This window comes from Triturus cristatus, chromosome 3_2 (genome assembly GCF_964204655.1).
Source record: "Triturus cristatus chromosome 3_2, aTriCri1.1, whole genome shotgun sequence".
In the NCBI taxonomy this organism is placed as follows: domain Eukaryota; kingdom Metazoa; phylum Chordata; class Amphibia; order Caudata; family Salamandridae; genus Triturus; species Triturus cristatus.
In genome coordinates, this window is record NC_140584.1 from 259180062 (window position 1) to 259207280 (window position 27219).

The following is a 27219-nucleotide window of genomic DNA, read 5'->3' on the forward strand; positions in this document are numbered from 1 at the left end:
GAAAGCCTTGACTTTGACAAAGCTCACGTTTGTGATTGAAACAGTGGCGGTGGCGTCTGGTTGCTCCTAATCACCAATTTTCTATTCGCGCTTTATTGCACTTTTGGATGGAATGAAATCAATCTTTTTCTACTTTTCCAATCTTCATGGTCCGGTTCTATCTATCTGGACTTAGACATGAGAAAGCACAAGGAATAATTATGGTATGAAAATGTATGGCTTTTGGAGGTTTCTCTACTAGGGGCGCTAAGAGATTAGACCATACATGACCATATCACATTGATTCTAATATACCTGAATGCTCTTGGAAGCTCAAATTCGCTTCCAAATAGCATGCATCTTACACAAAGCCTTACATATTGCATCTGCCGCCCTTGCTACCTGAAGGACAAAATACACAGAACTTGAGGCCAAAGACACGGTAGAAGTAAAGCTCATCTAATACTGGAAATTCTGAAGAAAAAAAAAGTCCAAGACAGTAAAGCGGTCCCTCTCATGCCCAGCACTGATGCTCTGCAATTGTCTTCCTATTACTTTGAGGCTCATCACCAACTTGCTATCCTTCCAGAGCGACTTAGAGACACATCTGTTCAAAATATACTCGCGAGCCAAGGTTATAGGTGACAAACCAGTGAAAGGTTAGCTGAGAGACCAGCTCTTTGGAGAGGATCTGTTCAAGAAAGTGGGGGTTGGAGGCTTGCTGGCTTACTACTTAACTATGTCTTGTTCAGTATTTATATGCAGCTCCCTTTTATCTTTGTAAAAATGTGATTGATTTGCCAATCCATTGCTGAAAACACTACGATTCCCTTACGGGTGTAGGATATCCAGACCAGATTATTACAGCTAGGCCATCCATTATCTTAAAAAAAATTAGACAATGAATGGACCTGAGATGGAAGGAACTTAACAGAGACAAAACCGAGCTTATATATTTCTACATCAAGGGTCGGATTTGTAGATGAAAAATTAATCAATGCTTAAGGGTGGAAATCAAGGAAGAAGCCAGAAAATGAAAATGCCCCCGATTTTGAACCATTCATCTTCTGTCTACCCAGCCACCAATTAATCCATCCATTCTCCCACCCATCCATCTATCCATCTGCCCTTCCACTCACCAAATTTATTTTACACCTTATCACCCATACTTCACTTTTCTATCCATTGTTACACTTTTCCACCTATCCATTATTTTACCATTCCATATGTTTCTCTGATTCACAAGCGAATGTGTATTATTTATGTACTACTTCCGCCGTGACCACAAAATAACACAATATTAGTTCTTGTCTGGGGTTGAAAAAGGGTTCTATGGGGTTTATTGGGTATGTTATATATTCGGAGATTAATCTCGGGTTCCAGGAGAGAGTTTAGTATGGGTTTCTCAGTATTTTGTTTGCTATTTTTAATACATCTGCTTATTTTCTCTACAGGGAGATTCCCGACACCCTTTCTCCCTAACCATTTTTTGTCTCCTGGGTGCAGACAGCTTTATCTGGCTGTTGCCCAATACCACCCATCAGCTATTTATGGCACACAGGCACAGATTACACACTATGTCACTGACATAACATTATGGCTTTCTCATGACATAAGTGTCTTCAAGTTAATATGCGTGGTCTACTGGCGCCACCCTGTGTCATACTATGAGTAGTACTACAGAAGCAGGACTGCGAAATGGGTGTACCGTAAAACAGGCAGTTGCAATGCTATAGGTCTCGCATTTTCAAAACTTTTTTTATTTTTTCAGATTTTTAATAGCGCGAACTCGACCCGAAGGTATTGGAGCGCTTTACATGAGCACCGTATTTACATTGCACAATCAGGGACGTGGAGATTAAGTGATTTGCCCAGAATCACAGGATGTGGACGCGACCCTGAAGCTCGAACCCTGGTTTCCAGCACCAAAGTCGGCAGCCTAGCCAACGGACCACATCCTCTCCCCATGATCTATTGGTATTGTAAATGACAATGCTTTTTATTATTGCAGTTTTTAAAAATATATAAATGAAATGCATTGTTATTTATAATGGCAATAGCTCAAAATCTCGCAAATGCGCAATTTACCTCGTTTGAAAGCCTGCTGTAGAGATCCTAATGCGACTTGCAGGTTACAAGTTATATTTCATGCAGAAGGGAGACGCCTGTTCGATACCCATGATAATTTAATGAGTTGGTTAATACTGTGATATAAAAATAGAGGCATAAGGAAATAAGATGACTGGCCCACAATCAGACAATGCGGTCAAATTGAGATGCCAAAATCATTGTTCTGCATTCTGTCCACCAACTGTTGTTTTTGCATTTGTCACCCCGAGTGGGACGGGTATGCTCAGATGTGAGTCCCGTGCTCTCCATGCCACTGGAATCCAGCTATCCTGGCTGAAGAGGGGTGAAACCCCGAAACCGGTCCTAGGATGCTTGTTTCTAGTCCAAGGAGGACCTGGCTTGGCAGTTCGGGCTGGACTGTTCCCATGAGGCACAGGGTCAAGACTGATTTGCATATGGCTGGGTTCAAACTGGAATGGCATGGTGAGCAAAAAAACGATGGATTTAGGCCCAGATCTCCGTACTGGGGTGAATGTATGATATTGTTCTGCATTCTGTCCATCAACTGTTGTTTTTGCATTTGTCACCCGAGTGGGACGGGTATGCCCAGACGTGGGTCCCGTGTTCTCCATGCCACTGGAATCAAGCTATCCTGGCTGAAGAGGGATGAAACCCTGAAACCAGTTTTTGGATGCTTGCTTTCAGTCCAGGGAGGACCTGGCTTGGCAGTTCGGGCTGGACTGTTCCCATGAGGCACAGGGTCAAGACTGATTTGCATATGGCTGGATTCAAACTGGAATGGCATGGTGAGCAAAATAACGATGGATTTAGGCACAGATCTCTGTACTGGGGTGAATGTATGACTTTGTTCTGCATTCTGTCCATCAACTGTTGTTTTTGCATTTGTCACCCCGAGTGGGACGGGTATGCTCAGACGTGAGTCCCGTGCTCTCCATGCCACTGGAATCAAGCTATCCTGGCTGAAGAGGGGTGAAACCCCGAAAACGGTTCTAGGGTGCTTGTTTTCAGTCCAGGGAGGACCTGGCTTGGCAGTTTGGGCTGGACTGTTCCCATGAGGCACAGGGTCAAGTCTGATTTGCATATGGCTGGGTTCAAACTGGAATGGCATGGTGAGCAAAAAATTGATGGATTTAGGCACAGATCTCTGTACTGGGGTAAATGTATGACATTGTTCTGCATTCTGTCCATCAACTGTTGTTTTTGCATTTGTCACCCGAGGTGGAAGGGTATGCCCAGACGTGGGTCCCGTGCTCTCCATGCCACTGGAATCAAGCTTTCCTGGCTGAAGAGGGGTGAAACCCAGAAACCGGTTCTAGGATGCTATTTTTTAGTCCAGGGAGGACCCGGCTTGGCAGTTCAGGCTGGACTGTTCCCATGAGGCACAGGGTCAAGACTGATTTGCATATGGCTGGGTTCAAACTGGAATGGCATGGTGAGCAAAAAAACGATGGATTTAGACCCAGATCTCTGTACTGGGGTGAATGTATGACATTGTTCTGCATTCTGTCCATCAACTGTAGTTTTTGCAAAATCTGCAGCCTAGGTCCACTGGCTCACAGTCAGTAATGTAGTTTTGATGATATAGATTGCCCTTATACCCGTGGAGTTTTGCACAAACATTTGGACCAAGTATTGGTGCATGACGTCATATTCATCAGTGCACATATTGGTGCGAAACGACCAGTGGACTCAATGTAGATCTGCTTTGTTCTGCCCATTTGTATCGTAGTAGACTTGCAACGTGATCCGAATTTTCAAATACCTTAACTACAGCCTCAGACACTCAGAGGTGTCAGTTTCAAAGTAGTTATTAATGCCTAGAAGACATTTCAAAAGATAAGCCTAAGGCTAGTAAAGGTAACGCCCTTTACATCATATTGACACTGAAACATATGTCGATTTGTAGGCGTTAGGAGGAAAGAGCAGCAGGAAGTAACGCCTATGTTGAGATGTGTATTCCAGGTGCTTGCAGAGAACACAGGGGCGTGCAATGTTAAGAGGCTTATGCAGGTGACTGGATATGATTCTGAAGGGTTCTGAATGGGCTTTGGAGCCTCTAGAAGTGGAACTTCGGAAACCACATCTCTGGCCTGAACCCACTGAGTTACTTTAAGCTTAAGGGAATTGTGAAAACTGAGCATCATTATGCCTCAGAATAGGAGCGTGACTGAGGCACGGCTGTCACATGGGTCAGTCCTCATATTGATTCAGATTTTTCAGCATATATCATGGTGTTTAGCCGAGTGCCCAGAAGTTGCAGTGTGTAACGCTGTACAAAAGAGTGCAAACGTACAAATGTCTGTCCCCGAAGCTGGATCCGTGGTCGATTCAGATCACTAGTTCTATAACGGCTGCACTTTCCCTTGCTCATACAATCTGCAGCAGAGACTTCCTCAATACATTGAAGAGGAGGGGCATGCTGTACACAGAGCCCTGTCTCCACTCTGCTGTACATACCATATCTGCTGCGGGGAACGATTCTTCCACTTTTGGTCCGGTGTCTGTTCTCCTGTCAGTAGGGGAGCGGCTTCCTCATGTTCCCTTGTGCGAGGGGTGCTGCTCGGGCGCACGCTGGGACCTGTAATAGCAGCGCAAGCAGCAGCGGCAGAAGTCCTTTCTCCTGAGGGGCAGGAGAAGGAGGCAGCTCGAGTTGCAGAGAAAGCGGGCAATCGCCATAAATATCAAGCGTGGCATGCCGCTGCTTAATAAAGTTTAATTTCAATAAAGAAATGATTTGGCGACTCGAGCTGTGCTATCAGAGAGGTGAAGCGGGTGTGTTCTTAATAGTACCGTAAAAAGCGGTCACCATGCTTAAATCTAAAGCACAGTGCCCGATGACGGGACGGGGTTACGGGGCTGCAATCCGCAGCAACAATTGTTGACTGTTGGTTGATTTGGATGAGCCGAGCATATCAAAAAGAAATGCGCGGCTGCCAACCTGGAACCTAAAGCCTGCCTTGTGCTCGGAAAAATAACACAAAGCGTGTCTTAAAACTATGGTGCTTTAAAGAAAATATATCACGGCGTGAGCAGCGTTAACTTAATACCGCAGCCGCCATTCTTGAATCAAAAAAACATAAGTTAAAGTGGGTCTATGCAGCTTAAAAGATAAAGCTGTTGCAGGAAAGCATGTAGTGCCTGAAATTGGAGAAAGTCACTTCACAAAATAGTGTTCACTGACTTATAAATCAGACTGTGTAACACCCCTAGTAAAAAAGTCCAGTCGTTATGGATGGCTAAATGCAGACAAGAAGGTACCAAGGAGGGACTACTAATCCTAGTCACAAATTCAAAGCAATGATTTGCAAGGACAGTAACAGGAGCCAATTAAAAAGATGGGCGGGAAATGGGCAGAGCTTCTATGCCGCACCTCAATAGAGCATGCCTTGCAGTGCATGTGCCGCCCAGGCTCGACCTAAAAATATATGGTATTGGAAAATAAAAGTAGGATTTTCAAAAGAGTGGCAATGGGAAGGCAAAGCAACCCAAAAACTCACTCATAAATTAGCAAATCGGCAATAACACGATATACACACAAACTTAAATGCAGCCTTTCAAAACTTCAATCAATCAATCAGGGGTTTATAAGGTGCGCTACTCACCCGTGAGGGTCTCAAGGCGCGAGGGGAGGGGGATCAGTCGAAGAGCAGGGTCTTGAGGTCCTTCCTGAAAGTGTGCAGGAATGGGGAGCGTCTGATGTTCATGGGGAGCTCGTTCCAGGTCTTGGCTGCGATGTAGGAGAAAGCTCTCCCGCCTCTTCTGCTTCTGCGTATGCGAGGGACCTCGGCCAGGGCGAGATCGGCGGAGGTTCCTCTTGGGTGTGTGGAAGGATACTGTCTCGTTGAGGTATTTGGGTCCGATGTTGTTGAGGGATTTGTAGGCATGGGCGAGGAGTTTGAAGGTGACCCTCTTCTTGACGGGGAGCCAGTGAAGGTCTCGTAGGTGTTGAGTCATGTGTTTGTGGCGTGGTGTCCCAAGGACGAGCCTGGCAGCGACGTTCTGGATGGTTTGGAGTCTGTGTAGTAGGGTTCTGTTGATACCGGCGTATAGGACGTTGCCGTAGTCCAATCTTCTGGTTATGAGCGCGTGGGTGACGGTCTTTCTGCAGTCGGGGGGGGTCCATTTGAAGGTCTTGCGGAGGATGCGCAGGCAGTTGAAGCTGGTGGAGGCGAGGGCGTTGATCTTGGCGGTTCATGGAGAGGGAGGAGTCGAGGATGATGCAGAGGTTACGTGCGTGGTCTGTAGGGGTGGGTGGCTTTCCGAGGGTGGAGGGCCATCAGGTGTCATCCCAGGAGGAGGTGTGGGGTCCGACGATGAGGACCTCGGTATTCTCTGAGTTGAGCTGCAAGCAGCTGTCCTTCATCCAGGCTGCAACATTCTTCATTCCTTCCTGGAATCAGAATCTGGTGTCCTTGGGAGTTTTTGTGAGTGAGAGGATGAGCTGGGTGTCGTCGGCGTAGGATACAATGCTGAGTCCCTGCTGTCTAACGATGGTGGCGAGGGGGCCATGTAGATGTAGACTTATAATTGATTAGACCAACTTTAAGCCCCAGAGGTAGTAGATGTCAGGCACGGGTCGCAGCTAAATAACAGCAACACCACAACTAAAAAACAACACAGAATGCTGGAAAAGGTGCTAACGACACACCATAGCAGCACATTACATAAAAGTAAAATATAACACGTAAAAATGAGAAGTGAAAATTAACCCTAATAACTCCACATCCGAGCAGTCATTACTCCAAAAATGAGCCCCTTACCAAATCTATGCCATGCTAGTGACCCAAAGGAAGCAGAGGAAGCCTTCTTTCACCACATCATCGCATGTCATATTTCTCCCAGTTTCTGTTTTTTCTTTACCCTTCAATGTCTGTCTCTACTACAAATAAAAGTGAAGCATAAAATATTGCTTCATGCACCAGATTGCAATCACTCTCTTGTTGGCAACACACCTGTTAAAGTCTGACACACAGGGCCGGACTGGCCGTGGCGGGCACCGGGCAATCCCCCGGTGCGCCGCACGGGTGGGGGCCGGTTTTGGACCCCTAGGGGCCGTTTTTGTTAGAAGGCCATTTTTGCAGCATAGCTGCAAAATCGGCCTTCTAACAAAATCGGCCGAAAACCGGCCCTGGCAAAGAGCCCGGGGGCCGGCCGAGCACTTCGCCAGGGCTGGTTTTGGTTCCCAGTCCGGCCCTGCTGACACACACGGACTAAAATCAAGGCCGTTTGCCCTGCATTTTTATTCAACTTGTGCATTATAGTGTCAACACAATACTGAAGCTTTCCGGGTGAAAGAGTTCAGCAGGGATAGGGAAGGAAGATGAATCACCATTATGGGCACATTGGGAGTGAAGGACATTACAAGTAAAAATGTAAATCCAGTATTTGTAAAGCGCACAGCTACCTGTAGGCATCCCGGCGCTGGGGGCCATCGGGAAGATTAAGCGAGCTATTGCCCAGAGTCACATGGTGCTGGGCTGACCTGCTGCCGGTGCTGGGGATCGAACCGTGATACCCAGCGTCCGGCATCAGTCACCCTGGCCGCTGCGCCCTGTTTCTCAATATATGTGCTCAATGGGGCTTCAAATTCTTTTTTTAACAACATGTTTCCACTGATCTCCAAATTTCAAAGGGGCAAACATCTCTTAGGAGGAAACTTAAACTGAATGATTGATCAACGAGAAGAAACATCTCACATTAGGACAGTGGCACCAACCAGGATACACAGCACTTCAACGTGAGACTCGAACTAGCACCCTCTCCACCTTCAAGAAACTAGCTATACGTTTTGAACTCCTGGCCAATTGGGGATTCCAACCTCGACTACATCCCAGCAAGCTCAGCATTTTTATGGTGTATGCAACACCCCTCTGCTGGTAACAGAATGATACCAAATCACACACAGCAGCTGTTGTTTCTGTTCGGACTACTGTAGAACAGTCACAATCAGGCTACCAACGTAATTCGAACAATCCAGTCAGTATTCATGACCATATATTACAGGGAACATTTTTTGAGATCATCATGGAATATTTTGCACACAATGCCAAGGCAGGGATTACATGGGAAATTATAGGAAGAAACTGTATGGGAAACCATATGGGAAGTGGTAAAAGCAGCCACAATTGGCAAGATTATGAAGCGGTCTGCACCTGCCCTGCATCTTTAAGTAGAAACCCAAATATAAGATTCAGAAGGCAAATATAAAGAGCAAGCTCAAACAAAATGGATAAACAATTAATTGAGAGGTCATTTGAAAGCGCTCTGACAGGGAAAGAGAAAATAAATATGTCTTATGCAAAATAATTATACTACAACAAAGCTAGTAAAGCAGACAGGTAATTGGTCCAAAAATTATGTAGACAAAAAAAAGTATGTTAGCGGAATCAAGGAAATACGACTTCACATTCCTTATGGGGAGAACCACATGACCAGGGTAATAACAGAGTACAAACTCATTTATCCAGAGACAACATGTGCCCAGTTTACCAACAGCAGTACCTAACAGAAATCATCTTTCCAGAGTTAAATACAGAAATGATGAACCAACTTTACCTTCCCATACTTGAAGGTGAGCTTAAACTGGCATTGCCACCAGTGGCAAATAACAAAGCACCAATTTACCAGAAATGGTCTATCAGTCATTTAGGAACAGTTTGGCAGAACCTCTAGCAACACTGATTAGTTCCCTCTTTTGTACCGAGAAGGTTACACCTTAGATAATGGACTCTACCCTGGTGTTGTTATTGAAGACAAATAAACACTCACAGCTGTTTAAGTCTGATAGGCCTATAACACTTCTAAAAACCTACACCAAAATCCATGCGAAGGTACTGATAGCACACTGCGAAGGCATACTGCCTAAATTAGTGCATCGTGACCAAACAGGGGTTTTCAGACACTGAAAAGTGAGGGGCAGAGCAAGAAAAGTAATAAATGGAATATATATTTTTCTCAGATCCAAAGTACCATTTGCAATACTCTCTCAATGCAGAAACTGATTTTGGCTGATTTGATTAGCACTTTATCTCAATAACTCTTGAAATATTGATATAGACCCATATAACAAAATTGATAGAAAATGACGTCCAAGCACCCTCCCCTAAACTTAAAATGAATAAACAATTCTCTCTGCAAATAACACTGAGAAGGGAAACTTACCTGAGATGTTCTCTCAGTCCTAGGATTTATCCATTAGCAGTGGAGCTGTTTGCCCAATGAATTAGACACAACGGCAGTATTCATTAATTAGATTTAAGGTTGACACATCACACGTTGGCGTTATTCATAGCAGCTGTCATCTGCCTGATGGAAAATACTACGAAAATATAACCAATACACTTCTATTGCTAATAAATGAAATGGACAGTTTCCAAAATCCTCATGATTTTGTCTCAGCTATAATAATTCAAGGGCCTGCAGCATTATCCAAATGCCTAAAAGCAGCTCAGGTTACACCCATTCTAAAAAAAACTAACACAGACAGATCTGATTTCAACAACTTCGGCCCGATCTCCAACATCCCCACTCTGGCTAAGCTCCTTGAAAAATGTGTGCAATCGCAACTATGCGGTCATTTAGAGAACTTACAACTCCTGGATAAACATCAATCCGGTTTTCGGAGTGGTCACAGCACGGATTCGGCGCTCACTCACATTATAGATGACATGTTAAAAAAGCTAGACCAAAATGGTTCCTGCCTCCTAATCCTCCTTGACCTTTCTTCTGCGTTTGACACTGTTAATCACGACATCCTGTTATCCATTCTTGAGCTAAGGATGGGCATTTCTGGTCTGGTAAGGCAATGGTTCTCATCCTTCCTGCATGACAGATCCCAAAGAATCAAGGTGAATCAATTCTTATTCCAGCCTTCCATAGTTTCCATGGGGGTCCCACAAGGGTCTGCCTTATCTCCCATACTCTTTAACATATTTGTGGAACCTTTAGCAAATGCACTAAATTCCACGAACACTCTTTTCCACATGTATGCGGATGACACACAACTTTTCCTGAAAATCACCTCCTCCCAAGATTTCACGACACTCAACTCTACACTGACGAATACATAAAACTGGCTAACTGAGAATCACCTCTTATTCAACACCTCCAAAACTGAATTTCTCCTCATATCGCCGCCTAATCACATCCCCAAGATAGACCGCTGGATGAATCTCCTCACAGCCTTCAACTGCTCTCCTCATATTATTGACTCAGCCAAATCTCTAGGAATCACCCTAGACACACACCTGAATATGAAGAATCATATTAGTAAGGTATGCAAGGGTGCTAACCACCAATTGAGGTTACTTAGGAATCTCAAACCATTCCTTCCACAAAATGACCTCAAGCAGGTGGTGCAATCGCTGGTTTTGCCGAGGCTAGACTATGGCAGTGCTACGCTCTGTGGCCTCCCCAAATATACCCTGGCACCTCTAAGGGCTTCCTTAAATGCCGCAGCCAGACTGATTACAGATACAAAGAGAAATTATCACATTTCCCCATCCCTAAAATTCCTAAATTGGTTGCCATTTGAAGCTAGAATACAACTAAAGATTGCCTGCATGACTCACAAAGCCCTCCAGCTCAATATCCCCTGTTAATTGGCGCAATAGGTAGAACTATTAGGAGGGGGCAGACCATCAAGAAGTGCAAACTCCTTCCTCTTGAAACCACGTTTTTTCCGCAAAAAGAGTATGAAGCACAGAGCTTTCTCAGGTTCTCTCCCAACGGAAGTCCGCAGAATCTCGTCAACAGCTTCTTTCAAAAAGGAAGTGAAAACAATCCTTATGAACAAGTTCTTGCCTTAAATGACCATGGTTCGTCTGTCTCATTCACTGCCCTTGGATTAACTACGTTGGGAGTCTAGCAGGTGTGTAACCCAGAATTGTTTGGTTATACTATCATAAGTTATGTTTGTTCTTCTCCAAGAACGCTTTTATATTATCTAAATGTGTTGTTATTTGATAACCCCTCTTCATTGATCTTTGCATTCATTCTCAAATGACGTTTCTTTTTTCCTTGTTTTTTTTTTTCTTCACCCTTTTGTACCTCCGACAATCCAAATTGTGAAGCGCTCTGATACCCATCTGGGTCTTGTTCGCGCTATACAAGGCTTTATAAATAAATAAATCTGTGAAACTTGTGAGATGGCCTGTTCTTCAGAACGGGTGAACAGATTTATCTGAGAAAAGCAGAAAATCAGATACCAAGTGGAGAGGCTGCATCACCAAATTCAATGGAGACATACATAAGATTCCTAACTTAATAGAGACATTACAAAAAGAGCTCCAGGAATGAAGGTGGCTGGAAATATCCTGATTAGTAAGCACCAAATTGTTAAAATAAACCTGCTTTCAAGACATTTGTATGTAGCACACGTTTTGCATATTGAAACCCTCATGGAAGTCATCAAAGTTACAGGAAAGAGTGATATTCATGTGGGCTGGCAAATCAGCCAGAGTGACCAAAATGTAATGTACCAAGCGACACATAAATTGGAGCCTAGCTGTCCCAGAGTTCCATCAATATTATTTTGCAGTGCAGTTAAAATCAAAGTTTTGTAGGCCTCAACTAGTGACAGGTTAAAAAGGACCTGTTAACTCCTACTGATCACGACACAGCATGCTGCCACTGCTGCCCTCGTGTTGTTTAACTCCTGGTAAAGGCAGTAGCTTTTCATCACTACGAAGTTAGCGCTGTGGGCGCTCCTCCTGGTCCTACCAGACCGCAATCCGTGAGACACGCCTATGTCTGAGGTTAGCACTTTGGGCACCTCTCCCGTTCAAGACTGTTGGATTGGGAGAAACCAACATCCTTGAGACAGACGCACACGTATGATCCATGTTTACCTATGGCAACAAAAATCAGCATTAGGGATCTTGACATCAGTTTAGTTGGGGCACTCAGGGCAGGGGTACACGTTCATTACGGGTGGAGGAGTTTTCACACATAGAAAGAGGAACCTTTCAATTATGTTTGTGCGTGAAGGTATTCCTTTCTCCACAACAATAATCTTGCCAGGGTGTCTGCATTGGTGTTAGGCAGCCACAAGCGTTCCAGCGCAAGGAGAGAGCTGAAGAGCACCATATCTTAGTAGATATAGAGCTCTTCAGCTCTCTCCGGTTCATCCATTGCAGCAACTTTGCTTGCTGTCCTATGTTGCGCGAACGTTTGATAGATATGCCCCCTAGTTCCTACATCCAACAGGAAACAGTAGACATTTCACCTCTCACATATCCTGCACAGCGCAAATAATGTATCTGGATATCATTGTGCTCACAACAGTAATCACTTGCAAGCAACAACACAGAAACATTCAAGACAGTACCTCAGACAGTGCTCTGCACACTGATTCAAACATCTAAGATATTGCATCACTCATGATAATAAACGACACACATAGTAGAGCACACTAGATGGCGCTGCACAGTTGAATGTTGTGAAGGCCAGATGTAACTTTTATTTGGATCTCGCTTTCCACACAACCTTTTGCTAGAAAAAAGCAGCCAACAGAACTCTGCACATTTAGAATACCTTAGAGTTGTCACATAGTTGAATACAACAGCCCACTGTTTACAAACAATATACAACTCCTCAACAACGCAATACACTAAATGAACACCCACTTAACACCCCAGAGCCAGTCTAGTTTTTCACACCAAATTGTCAATTACCCCAGACAGATGCTTCAATCTGGATGATGCACATACCAGCTTTCCCAAATGGCATGTTCCCAAATTGTTAACAAGCATTGGCAAAGCCAATAGATCTCATATATGTGAGAGCTATTGGCTCTTGAGGTTAAAGATGTAGTGGGGACAGAAGTCCATAGGTGCTCCTGAGTGGATGGAGTTTATGATGGCTGTGGTATCATGTGCGGTGCGCTGATCCCATGTGGTGAGCGGGTGGTCAGTTTTATCATTCGAGGGAGTGAGAAGGCTGAGGGTATCGTTGGTGGATGGTTGGGGTTTGAAGTTTTTGTAGATGGTGTAGATCTTGTTTTGGAAGAAGTCAGCCAGGGATTTGCAGAGTTCCTGAGAGGTGTAATGGTATTTTCAGTGGCTGAGGGGTTGGAGAACTTTCTGACGATATTGAAGAGTTCTTTGCTGCGGTTGGAACCTGCTTCAATGCGGTCTGCAAGGGCACTCCTTTTTGTTTGTTTCAGGAGTCCGAGGTATTGGTTAAGGGATGTCTTGAATGCGGCTTGGTCTGTGAGCTCATTGATAGTGCGTCATATCCTTTCGAGTTGTTTGCAGTTTTGTTTGGAGGACTTCTTGACTTTGCTGTTCCTCAAGGGGGCGAATGTCAGCTCTGTCTGTGATGCAGGCGGAGAAGTTCTTGATAGCCTGTTCTAGGTTGGTTGCAGCATGTGGGAGAGAGGTCAGATGTTGTCCATGCTCTCGAGGATGTTGGTGGTGTTGGAATTGTTGAGATCGTCGAGGTGAGTTTAGTTTGTCGAAGAAGATGTTGTGTTTGGGGTCAATGGTGAGCAGTGAGATGGATTCGGGGATGGCCTCATAGAAATGGGGGCAAGGACCTGAAGGTCTGTAGACGAGGTTGCCTCTGATGATGGTTTTATCATTGGTTTGAAGTTGGAAGCTGAGGTATTCCATGATCGGGGTGGTGTCTGCGGTGGTGGGACAGTGGATGGTTTCCTTGTGAATGATGGCAATTTCACCTCCATGTTTGTTGATATGGTCATGGTGTGCTATCTTGTAATTGTCTGGTGTAGGTGAGGTGAGGTGATGTTGGGTGCGAATGTAGGTGTGAGCCAGGTCTCGGTAATGAAGATGACATCAGGGTGAGGGAGGTGATGGTGTCCCAGATCTCAGTGGCATGTTTACAGAGAGATCATGCGTTGAGCAGGAGGCAATGAAGTTGATCGGGTTGTTCATGATCAGCTTGGTGGTGTTTGTCGTGCGTGCAGGAGCTTCAGTGTTGCAGGAGAAGAGGCAGTGCCAGACGGTCCTAACAGCAAACGGGGCGAGGTGTGGCAGCAGTTGTTCTTGCGGAGTACGTGGTCCAGAGCTCGGTAGAGAAGTAATTTCGGGAGGTGTAAGAACCAGGGTTCCTGGCACTGGGAGCAGTCCAGGCATGGATGGGTGCAGCCAGGCTTGTCTTTGGCAAGCAGGCAGCGTGCCCACTGCGAACGCCTGCTGCGAGCGCCTAAGTAGGTACTGGGAGGTGGGAGGGGCACTAAGGCAGAGGAGAGGGCAGGTGCAAAGTGGGAGGGAAAGAGAGAAACAGAGGGGAAAATATGGTGGGAGAGTGCCGAGGGTGGGCACAGTGCAAACAGGGGGAAAAATCTGGCAAAACGTTGGAAAAACTGTAACAACAATAAGGCACCAATAGAAGAAAATGTAGGGAAAACAATCAGGCAGAATATGCATAAAGAACAAAACAATCCGGCCGAATATGCACAATAAACATAGATTTCAATGCAACACTTCTACAAGCCTTTTTTGCGCCCGAACACCCATCCTGCTTACATTTTACCTGTTGCAGGTATAATGTAGCGCAGGGGTTTACAAAGTGACACATCTGCCAAGATGTGTCACTCTGTAAATATGGCACAGTGTGGCGTATTTTTTACACTGCAGCCGCGTCACAAAAAGTGACACAAAGACGGTGTAAGGCCTCATAAATAAGCACCATAGTTTTGAAGAAATCTTGCACTAAACATGGAAAAACATTATAAACTATCTGCAAACTTCAAAAAAGTGTATTTTATTAACATGCATGAGCATTTTACCTTAGTAGATCAGATTGTATCACTGCATTGAGAGGCAGTTATTAGCAGTGATAGTTTTCAAGCATGATCTTGGAAACATTCATGCCTCCCCATTCTGAAAACAATGGCATTAGTGAACCAACAGGTATGTAATTTGTCAGGTGCACCTTATGTGTAGCCTTTGTTGGTATATAATTGGAACAATATTATACTTTATAAAAAAAACACGAGAAGGTTTTGTACAGCAGACATCCTGAACTCGTATATTTTAAGGGACTCTCACGTGTGGTAATGAAGAAATACGATGCAAAGTGAAATTAACCAATTGCCTAGGATCACACAATTTTGTCAAGTGGGTAAGCCAGGAGTGATACTATGTTTTCTGGTTTCACATTTTGCAATTCAGCCACCAGATGAGTATCTCTTTCCCGCTCACATTTTACATTAGAAGTTAATGGTTTGACTTTAATCCTTGGTGCATGAGAAAAGAGCTTTGGTGGCAAACAGAAGTCATGTGAAAGCTCGGTTTGTTGTCTACACCATACATCTGCTTCACGTCCCCAATGCCCACCTTTCATCACCCTGACACCGCATTGCTGGCATCGGTGCAGCTCTCGCACATGCCACAGACAGTACTTTGTGGCCCCAGGGGAAATGTTTGCAAGTACCCAAGGCCTAGATCAACAAACTGCCCTCCTCCTGCTCTCATATTCCACGCCTTCTTCACTAAAGTCTTTCCTTTCCTTTCTCGCTCAGTGCGCCAAACTGTGGCCCAGGTTCTTGTTCTCTCCCACCTGGACCACTGCAGTGCTGTCTTCCTTGGCTTCCCAACATCCTATGTAATCCTTACGCACTCAAAACGACTTCCTCCTTCTTACCGGTTCTTCACTGGCTTCTTGTGAACCAATACATCATCTTCAAATTTCTTTGTCTGGGTCACTGGCCTTTCCCCGCCAGGGCCCCTCTTTTCATCACTACTTTCCATCTCGGCTGCTCAGATCCCCTTGCCTATACCTGCTGGTCCTCCCTAAAACCACTCCTACTCACATAGGTGGGCGCTCTTTCTCATTCCTAACCACCAAACATTGGGATATTCTGCCTCTCCAAATGAGATCCCCAGAGAACCACTTCTTCCATAGTAATGAAACCTTCATCTTTAAGACTAGAGCTCTCTCCTTACCATCTCACGTGCTTTCTGCTAATACCCTTAACCACAGGAGGCCTTTTGGGGTGGTTTTGCACTTTATTTAAAAAATTCAAAAATACATAAACATGGAAGACAACCAAGGAAGTCACTGGTCCCAAACAATGTCTGGTGTGCCCGCCTGTCCCTAACACAGCACATGCAAAAGGCACACCAGCATCATCCCACAATTTTGGATTTTGCCACAATGTCAGGACCAATCGCCATCTCTATGTATGTCCCTCTTGATTAGACGGTTATGTTTGACATTGAGGGTATGCAGGGAATATTTTGTTGTAGAAGGCGCATGAAGGGCCCGTGCAGAACGCCTCCTGAAGCAGGGTCCCACAGGGCACAGAAGGGGTAAACCCCGCAAACTCGTAAGATTGGAAGCAGATGATTGGGCGGCATGGTTCAAACTCCCCAATCAGAAGGAAGTGGCGTTTCGGGAAAAGAAGGTTAAAAATGTAGGGGCAGATTTATGATGGACTTGCGCCACTTTTACGCCGCCGTTGTGTCACTTTTGTGACGCAGCGGTGGCGTAAACCCTGCGCCATGTTGCGCCCTATTTACAACGTGACGCATCTAGGGAGATGCGTCACGTTGTAAAGCTTGCTCCACATGTGGGCGTACCTGCACAGGGGGGGCCGTTCCGGTGCAGGAACGCCTCCGAAAAGTGGCTGAGTGAAATCTACAAAATTTTACTCAGTCACTTTTCCGGCCATGCTGCGTCAAAACCCTGCGCCTGCTTGAAGCAGGCGTAAGGATTGACACAGCATTGTAACGATAGGGCACCCCCGAGCCTTGCTGGAGCTGCGTCGCGCTTGCGACGCAACTCCAGCAATGCGCCAACCTTCCGCCATCAGATGCGTCACGCATCTGTTTATCCTTGCGCCACGATGCGCTGCATTGTAAATGCGGCGCATCTATTGTGGCGCAAGAGTAAACTTTCGTGACGCATCTTCCCTGGCGCATCCATGCTGATTTGCAGGGATGCGCCAGGGAACATAAATCTGCCCCGCAGGGTGCGACACCCTGGGCACAACTTGACCTCTCACACCTGCTTAGTGGCCGTAAACCAGGGAGCTGTGTGGGAAGTGCTGTGATAGTCATTGCAGACCAATTAATCAGACTATTTGATAAAGATGACTGATGTGATGAAGTATTGAATTCATGGAGCGGTCAAATAATGTTTATGTTCCATGTTTGTGAATAAACTGCGGCCGTTCTGCACCAACAGTCACTCAGCTTGTGTTTACTGAGAGGGGATAAAAAGGGTGCATGAGCAAGGCCGCGAGGGACTGGTGGTTACTTGCACGCCTGGGAGGGGTTTGAGGAAGGGTCTTTCTATCGTGCAAATCTATGCTGCGTCATAGCCAGGTTGCGCCTAATTAAAGCCTGATGATGCAACAGGAGATTATATGTATGAAGTCAAAATGGCGTAAGGATGGAAATGTATCAATTATGTAGGGCGGTCGGCTGCCTTGCCGTAGACATCTAAGACCAACCACTCAGGCATACCAGTGAGTGGCACATCAAAAGTTACAGATAGTATTTCGAATGAGGGCAAACATAAAGAAATGCAGTTTTGTTTTTCCGCTCACCTTGGTTTATCCTCTACGGTTGACCCGTTAGAGCAGAGTACCTTTACCGATAAGGAAGTGCTTGCATACATGTCACAAGGGCGGAGAGAAAAAGCTTGATTAAAGATTTTGTTTCAGGTGTATCGCTTTCTCTCTCAACAAGCCTTCATTTTTAATTTCAGGTTTACATTGTCGGTCATGTTCCTCCTGGTGTCTTTGAGAAGAAGCGAAGTAAACCTTGGTTTCGGCCAAATTTCAACCAGCGCTATGTCAAAATCATCCAACAACACAGCGAGGTCATTGCTGGACAGTTCTTTGGTCATCACCACACCGACTCCTTCCGGATGTTTTACAACAGTGCAGGTGATGGATTTTGATTGAAACTTTTTCTTTTTATGTTTTTAATGAACTTCGAAAATGACCTCATGTTTACTTCATCTGAATTTATAAAGCACACACCTAGCCGCAAAGAGCTGCGTGGTGCTCAACATTAACAGAAGGACACACAGGTATCATGTGAGGGTACTGAGACATGAAAGTGTGTTTACAGTGTGAACTGACGGCAATTAGGGGGAGATTTATCAATATTTCGGACAACCCAGCAAGACACCCTGCTGTTTACACTGAAAAGGATGACTCTGCTGTCAGCTTGTCTTGAGATATTCCAGTTGATGCTACTGGTCCAGTTGATAGGGAGAAGTGGAGAATGCAAAAGATGAGTGTAAACACCACTTGCTTTGTAAATGTGCTGTTGTATAGTAAAATAACATAATTCTAAAACAAAAGGTTGTATAGTTTTGTGTTCTACTGCTAGATGCGTGTATGAAAGGTTCTTAGTAGTACAGCCAACAGGCATTTTGGTCATTCTTGGCATACAAGCCTAGGGCTTTCTCAAAGTTGAAAAAAGTGATATCAATTATTGATACCATAACACTGTCACTGTACAGCATATTAAGACCATCACTGAAAACTGTGTACGTTTATATAGTGAGATACAACAAATGTAATATACATAGAAAATCTAAAAAGGTGAAGTCTGGAGAAAACACAGTGCAAACAGTACACAATTTATGGAAGTTTCAGTAGTCTAGATATCCCACACTCTTTTGATTGCAGCCGGAGGCTGTAGAGGGAAAATTACTATGCGGAGACTTTAATCAAGAGGTGTATGACTGAGTAAATTGAGGAATGTATGGCACATGAATTACCTTTATTTTTTGTTACCAAGTATTTTATGTCTCTACAAGTAAAATATTTCCTATTGTTTCAAGACAAGGAAGGAGGCTTGTAAGGAGATATAAACAAGTTCATGGATTGGTATGAAGTCATCGTGGTCTGGTCTACGGCAGCTGTCTAGTAGGAGAGTAGTCTCATATTTTTTGTTGTAGTCAGGTGTCGTGCAAGAAGTGAGTTCGCATATTTTTTAGTGAGTGGGTGGTGCTAGTGCATGCATTAAAAGAGCACATAGTTTTACAGCATGTGGTTTTAACACAAGGCCTAAAATCCAGCAATTTCAACCTGATGGGGAATAAGCCAAATCACACAACGTATCCCTCAAGGCATCCACCATGAAAAGCAGGTCGTAAATGATTCAGATCCTTAAATGGACACCCTGATTATAACTTTCTAGAGAACACTTTGCAGACAACACTGAAAATGTAAATGCAACTTTAAAAATGGGAAGAAGTTATTTATTTACATCATCAACCCATGACAGTGCCACAACTACCATGATTCGGAACACTTGAGTATCATCATGTGCAAAGGTGATAACAATCAACCATGTGGCCTATATAGGCTCAACAGACATTCAGAAGCTTGAACTTGGCCGCACCCGTTGTCAGTACTTAATTTGAGCCGGTGCTTTCCGGTGCTGAGCACCTTCACTTAATTGGTTTCCGGTTCTCGGCACCGGCACCTAATTGTCAGCACCGCCCTTAGGGCAGTCTGCCACAAGGTGGTGCTGCTCATGTAATTTAGAGATGAGCAGTATAACAGTTGTTTAGGAAAACAATATACATTAAAAAACTGCAAATACCTGCCTCCCCTGCCATTCTTTTAGCATTGGGGACCTGGAATAATCTGAACTGTCGCATTTACATGCGAGAGAGATGGTTAGTAGTTGTTTTTGCAGCAATGACAAGGGCGATGGGTGGTGCAAGCTGCAGTGGCCTCCTGGTCACAGCCCTGGCACTTAATATTTTACAAATTAAGCACTGCCCGTCATACAGCATTAACTTGCACTTCTCCTGATTCCATTACCATGTGCTGTGCTACTGGAGGAAGAGAACCAAGATGCACAGCACCAGAAGGCGTTAGTAGTCGCAAGCCAAAGAAGAAATCTGAGGATTCCATGACAACATTCACTCCTTTGAATATCTTGGGTCCTCGCAACTTGTGATCACAATATGGAGACAATAAAGCACTTCTTGTCTTCCCTAGGATTTGCGCTTGAGGCAAGCATTGGCAATTAGTGTCTTCCGCCCTCCTCAGTTACTAGCACTACCACATGTTTTGCAAAAGTGTGATTCACACATCCTACTGGTCCCTACCATGGCCACCGAGCAAGTCTACCAAAAGCGTAAACGTCTTCAATGTCCGAATGGTCTGTGAAGCTTCACACATTTCTATACTAGATTCCAGAGTTCCATTGAGGACTACAGGATCCAGAAAAATAGCTGCATACCATATACCATGGAAACACATCATCTGGTTAGGACATTGCTCCTTATGGTGCTACCACTTCAACATAGACAAATCACCATTGTGGATTCAAGCATTTGATGTTCTGTCTGCTACATAAAATATTAGCAAACAATAGTTAGTTGTTGGCTCTTTCTCAGCTCATCCTAATAAACATAATGCAGAATGACTCCAGGAAATCTTTTTATACTATTAAAAATGTTTGAAAGTGAAACACTTGACATGTTAGATGTATGAATCTGCAGGAAACAAAAAGCAAAACAAGTGATGCACAAATTATTTGTCCTCAATTGCAACATGTAGACATTCATCAAAATGCTCAAACCCTTCACCGGGTATCTTCTTCTATCACTGCTCAAGGCTTAATTTTCGATCACTGATCAGCAATATCATAAAACATAGGTTATGTGAGTGATATCCATCATGATGACTATATTCTAGAACTCATTACGTTGATCAAAACATTTACCCCTCAGGGCTTCCTCCAACCAAAAGCAGGCGGTAAATGATCCTAATTATTTTTCCCCAACATATTACAAAAATTCGTACAAAAGAAAATGTCCCTGCGGCACTTTTAAGCCGCCAGAGTGTCACGTCTGTGATACTCTGGAGATGCAGTGTGCCAGTCCATATTTACAAGGCCATGCATAGCCACTCTGCATGGCATTTCATGGCCTTGTAAATATGGAGTGATGCATTGCCTTACTCTGCGTGAAAGGGGCACTCCAAGGGCAGGAGCGGCCGGTGCAGATAAGATCGGTGGGGCGGGTTGGGGATTCGACAGACAACAACGAGGAAAAATTAAATAAATGATACGTTTTCCCGCATTGTTGTCTGTCGAAATTCCCCCCACACCCGACCCCACCACCCTTACCTGCATGGGCCGCGGTGGTCCATTAGTGTTGCTGTGGGTGTTCCCATACAACACCTAAGGTTTTTGACACTGCCCAAGATTTACAACATAGCGTAATTCTGGGGCAGTGCCACAACTAACGCCTTCCCAAAACAGGCGTAACAAGGAGAAATGTTTACATTTCTCCTCGTTTTTTCCTCCTCCGACGAGTGCGGCATACTGCAGCACACATAGAAGGAGGAAAACTCCTCCTTTGATTATTTTTGTGCGGGATGTTGTACCCTCCTGCACAAAACCAATCATGCCAACAACAGAGACAGCCTTGCACCATGGTTCAAGGGTGCCTGCGTTGGCGCTCGGCTGCAGTCTGTGTGCCAGTCCTGGCAGAAAGGACAGGAATGCGCTGTATCTTGCAAAAAGCGCAGATGATGGACAGAATGCTGAACAAATCAAACAATCACCCCCACTACCAGATGCTCTCCACGCCATTCCAGTTAGGGCCCAGCCATATGCAAATCTGTCTTGGGCCTGCTCCCCACGGGAATAGTCCAGCCCAGACCACTCGGCCAGGTCCTACCTGGGCCGGAAACAAGCGTTCTGGGACTGGTTTTGGGGTATCACCCCTCATCAACCAGGATAACTTGAATCCGGTAGCATAGTGAGCACGGGGCCCTTGCCTGGGTATACCTTTCCCACTTAGGGCAACAAATGCAAAAAGAACAGGTGATGGATATGAACAAATCAAACATTTACCCCTAGTCACAGATCTGGGTGAAATCTGTTGTTCTGTTTTTGCTTGCCACGCAATTCCAGTTTGGACTAAGCCATATGTAAATCAGTCTTGACCCTGCTCCCCACGGGAACAGTGCAGCCCAAACCGCCAGGCCAGGTTCTCCCTTGACCGTAAACAAGAATCCTGAGACCAGTTTCGGGGTATCACCCCTCATCAGGCAGGCTGGCTTGAATCCGGTGGCATAGCGAGCATGGGACCTACATCTGGGCAGTCCCTTTCCACTTAGGGCAACAAATGAAAAAAGAACAGATGATGGACGGAATGCTGAACAAATCAAACATTCACTGCAGTCGCAGATCCGGGTTAAATCTATTGTTCTGTTGCTCGCCACGCAATTCCAGTTTGTACCAAGCCATATCCAAATCAGGCTTGACCCTGCCCCCCAGGGGAACAGTCTATCCCGAACCACCAGGCTAGGTCCACCTGGGCCGGAAACAAGCATCCTTGGACCGGTTTTGGAGTATCACCCCTCATCAGCCAGACTGGCTTGAATTGGGTGGCGTGGAGAGCATTGGACCATGTCTTAGCATACCCTTCCCCTTAGGGTGGCCAGGGGCGGCTGGTGTTAATGAGCATAGGGGCCGTTGCCCTACTACCCAGAGGGGAGATGCAAGATGAGAAAAAATAAACGAGCAGCTAGAGACAAATGAGCACTTGCTGTTCGGTAATAAAGTGAGCTGAATCTTTGTTTTTCTCCTAGGAAAGACGTAAGTCAAATTTTGGATATGTCCTGCTGCGCATGTGTCAAACAAGCATTTACAATGCAATGGTCTCGGCATTGGTAAAGTTAGAGCTATTGGCATTGCTCATGACATTATTTTTGTTTTATGTTTTTGTTTTTAAAACATTTAAAGAAACGGCATTGTCATGAGGAATGCCAATAGCTCTAACTTTAACAATGCCGAGACCGTTGCATTGTAAATGCTTGTTTTCAGAAAGGCAATGAGATGGCGAAAGTCTAATATGAGACGGAGGCCCCTCTCCATTGTTGGCACTAAGAGGTAGTGGTAGTAACAACCACAACAGACTTCTGGCACCAGGGCCCTGTATAAGGCCTCTTTGGGCAAATAAAATTGTACTTTCTTTTTAAGAGGCACAGATGGTCTTCCCTCAGCTGGCCTGACAATGGGGGACGGTGCAGCAGAGGTTTGAGAAATGGTAAGGCGTAACCTTGCTGACCAATTTGTGGGACTCACTTGCCCGAAGTTATCACCTATCACCCTGGCCGAAAATGTAAGTCTCAAAATAAAAGAGAGGGGTCCCGCTACTCCAAGAGACCGGATTCCATGTACAAATTAATTGTCAACGATAAAAAATCGCTTGGAGGAATCATTTAATTCTATCCTAACTTTAGACCTCAACTGACCATAGCGTAGGGTCTTGCAATGCTTTGCCACAAAGAGCTTAGCTTCCCGGTCTCAAATTGCCTTGGGGTGCATCAAGGCAAAATCACTGCAGGCCTTAGAATAATTTAATATTTGCTCATTCCTAGGGTGACCAGACAGTCCCGGTTTTTCAACAGCTGCCCCGTCAGATTTCAGGACATTTGGCTCCTGTCCAGGTTTTTAGAGAGGGTCGACTGAAAAGGGCACGAGGTGCTTTTTAATGTTTTACAAAGCAGAGATAGTTATCAGTTGTTTCAAGAAAACAATGTAATTAACAGGCAAGCTACTGGGTTTAAAAAATTGCTTTTTATGTATGTTCGAAACTGCCTGTTCTGTAATTCTCTGCTGAGGATCGCTGCCATTCTGTGCGCTCGCGTGAAGTTAAATTGTAATCCTTCTTTTATTTCCTTGAAATGTCCCGGTTTTTGGCTTTAAAATTCTGGTCACCCTACTCATTCCGCATGCATCTTCATCATGGACCCAGAATCCTGGAGCCTGATTTTAAAGTCTCCCCTAGCCTGTGAAGAGCAAATCGGAGTGGCTACAAGGTTACACTTCAAGTCACTAGGTGACACGACGGATAGTTCTTGAGGTGAAAGCAAAGGTTCCCCTTAATCTTTTGGGGAAAGTCAGACTCCTGAGCAAGAAGTGTAAGGCTAGCCTGGAGACGTCTTGTGCCGGAGTAATGATGTACACAAATATAGCAAATACATTGATGCAAAGTAACCGAAAGTGATCGATATCCGAACGCTTTGCTTTCTCGGTATGCGGCTCAGCAGATTAACTCCACTTTCTACCCAGATCGCGCACAGGTAACACTAATTTGTCGTAAAATAAACTCGCAACAATTCATCTTCCTGTCAAAAAACGTATGGTTGCGCACATTCATTATCGCCGAATGCATCGTTATTGATAACTTCTTAAATTGGCCCCAGGGAGCTAGCGGTAGGAACGCTGCGCCCAGGTTAGCTGGTTAATGACGGCCATAGGTGAGGAAGACATCCTATCAAGCTGCTGCTTACAAGGGCTGCAGCTGTGACGCGGCGCTGCATTGTCTGCGCACGTCCCTTCCCAGTGGGGTTGCACCCGCAGAGCGCCACTTCAGTCACGGCGATCTCGTGGGCAGCGCAGGGTGGCTGCACCGTTCGTTATCTTGGTTCCCCGCCTGGAGACAGTTTGATCTCAATAGCTCGCAATTGCAGTCGCTGAGACGCCGGAAGCAGGTCAGCTCGCCCTGCTGCAACGTCTCATAATAAACGTCCAGGTTCTGAGAGCCTATAAGATCTGTGCGCCGCTTCCTCACTGTTGTGATGAACTCGTTAAAATTGGACTCTCGCTCTTGCGACTGTCTTTTTCCTTCTTTTGTAGACTTTGGCTAAAAATAAACCTGCGAGAAAACGTGCATTGTCTATTTAAATTAAATGAAATGAATTCCCCTCCTCCATCAAAATGCTCCAACGGAATAAAAAACGAGGTGAGGGCCAGGAACACCACAACCTTTCTCCGAGGCAAAACAGAAATGCCTCGGAGAAAGGCAGCGTCGTTTTCGGATTCGGGGGCGTGTTTTGCTGTTATCTCCTCCTTGAGACTTCTTGCAAAAAACACGCCCCCCGATCCGAAAAGGACGGGGCCTAATCTGAATGACTGACCTCTTCTCCAATGGCTGGCCAGCATTCAAGAGGCCAGCCAATGGAGAACAGGGGAGAAGAGGGGCGGGTTCAAGCCCCTCTTCTCCAAGTCATTAAATCTCGGAGCTAGACTGCGCAAGCGCAGCCTTCGCAGCCGAGACCTAAAAAGGGCAAGGTATTGCTTGACCTGCAAGCACGAGCTACAGCAGTGATGTTATATTAGAGGGCGTGGTGAACTCCAGTGCCATCTATTAGGGGCGTACAGAGAGTGGCCCTGGGAGGAGATAACAAAACTCCATTCATTTAAATGAGGGGAGGCGGGGCAGGCCGAAGGGGTAGTGGGTTGGTCATCACGAGAGGGGGAGGGCTGTAGGAGGACTGCCTCGCTTCTGATTAGTTTGCTGGAGCACAAATTTCATACTGCATGGTTTCGGTTTTGAAAACAACTTTCGAAAACGCAGCCTGAGACGAAGCTTGTTCCTTCAGAATGTGCTTTGAATGTGCCTCATCTCATTTCTTGCAACAGAGGCCCAAGGACCCAAGGAGCCAGCTGTGGGCAATATAATAAGTGTTGACACACACAGATCACCGGGAGGCCCACTGATCGAGGCCCAACGATCTGTGTACACTGCCTGCGACAGACACCGAACACAGCCCTTCAACTGGCAGCACGCAATCAGGTCAGAAATATCATCACACTTTTTCTAACTGCGGATTTTTTTAGATGGGGGACATTTTGCAACAAATACCAGATGAGAAAATGAAAAGGTGTCTTTAAAAATCCCTATTTCTTTTACACACGGAAGATTTTCTACTTAATAAATATATCAGATTTTGTGAACTTTATCAAAAGTGTAAGCTTTTAAACCTCAACTGGTTATTGTGCAAGAACTCTGCGCTGATGACAATGACACTAGTGCTTAACTTATGCTGCTGGCAGGGGCATTGTTTTTTTGGGACCGGCACTAATTTTAATGTTGCTGAATGTGCAGTGCCAATGTGCATTAGGCTGCAGCTGTAGTGCATGTTGTACAGGAAACACGGACGACTGCACAGAAGGGACTCCGGAGGGGTTCACACCCCGAGCAGTCGCAGGATCCTCTTAGTCTAACTCATGCCTCTACTCCTGCTCTGCTATCACCAAAATAAAACAGCTGTTATGAATAGGAAATGCTGTCCAGCCTCAGGCCCAGCACTGAGCCTGGCATTGCTGGGTCCAGGCCGAGACTGTACCTCAGCACTGCGGGGAGTTTCCTTGCGCATAAATCAAATACCAGGGATACCTTCTCGTTCAGGCATTACCAGAGACAGTAGGTTACTGTACTCTGATCTGTGAAATCTGGAATAGTTTTTATGTTTCGCCTACGCAGCGTGCAAGCGCTGCTTTGGAGTGACCTTTTGGAATCACCCAGGGCTTTTGTTGAAACTCGTGCATGTTTTGCACTGCTTCCTATGCATGTATGGCATTTCCCTTGCGGGAGCAAGCAGCGGTGCCATCTGTTAGCAAATATCGCACCTGCCGCTGCTCGCTTCCCTAAGGTAAACGCTGTACATGCACGACTTTAACTTTCGCGGCCGCAGGGCCACGCTTGTCTTTCAGTGCTTGTTTTCTTCAGCATTCTGTGCCCAGTGCTTCTGTATGTCCTCAAGAGGGCAGCACCACATTGCAGATTTATTTCCCACTATTTTCAAGTTTTGCCACATGCATTAAATTTAATTTTCCCATTTAAATGTTTATATTTGGTGATTTATAGGGACACCACTAGCACACGTCTAGTGGGGCATTTAAAAAAAATGTGTTTCGATCACTCCATCTAATTGTTCTAGTTCCATTTTGGAGACAGCTGAAGTGTCTAGTAAATGACTGTTAACTGAAGTTTATAACGCACTCTTTTATGAAAGATAATATATTAAATCTTTGCATCGCTCTTAACTTTAAGGTTGTATTTGCTTTTCCTCAGGGAATTTCACTGATTCTTTTTCAACACCTCTCGCAGTGAGTAGCTTTGACAGTGAAGCACACCGATGCTGTGTTTTGGAAGGGGTGTCTGCCCCTCCCCCTCGCGCCCTCTCACTGCGTGTTATGCGTTGCTGCTTCCTGGGCACTAATGAGTGCTCTGCGGGGGGCGGGGTGAGGGGGCTTGCACCCCACGCTGTGAGAGCAGGGGCTTCCCAGTACCAGCATGTAACCAGAGGCAGCTGCAGGGCTGAGTCCTTCAACACCCCCTTCTCCTCCACCCACCCCTCAGCCCCCCACCCCGCCTCCTCTGCCCCACTTTCCTCTCTTCCTG

At 45.4% G+C, this 27219-nt stretch overlaps 1 protein-coding gene across 1 annotated transcript in view; it reads left to right on the forward strand.

Annotated features, from left to right (window-relative positions):
• The window catches only part of SMPDL3B (sphingomyelin phosphodiesterase acid like 3B), a 141243-nt gene that overhangs the window by 94873 nt on the left and 19151 nt on the right, over positions 1-27219 (forward strand). The window contains exon 6 of the mRNA XM_085647571.1: positions 17749-17929. Within this exon, the coding sequence (XP_085503697.1) occupies positions 17749-17929 (181 nt within the window). The remainder of the gene's footprint in view (positions 1-17748; positions 17930-27219) is intronic.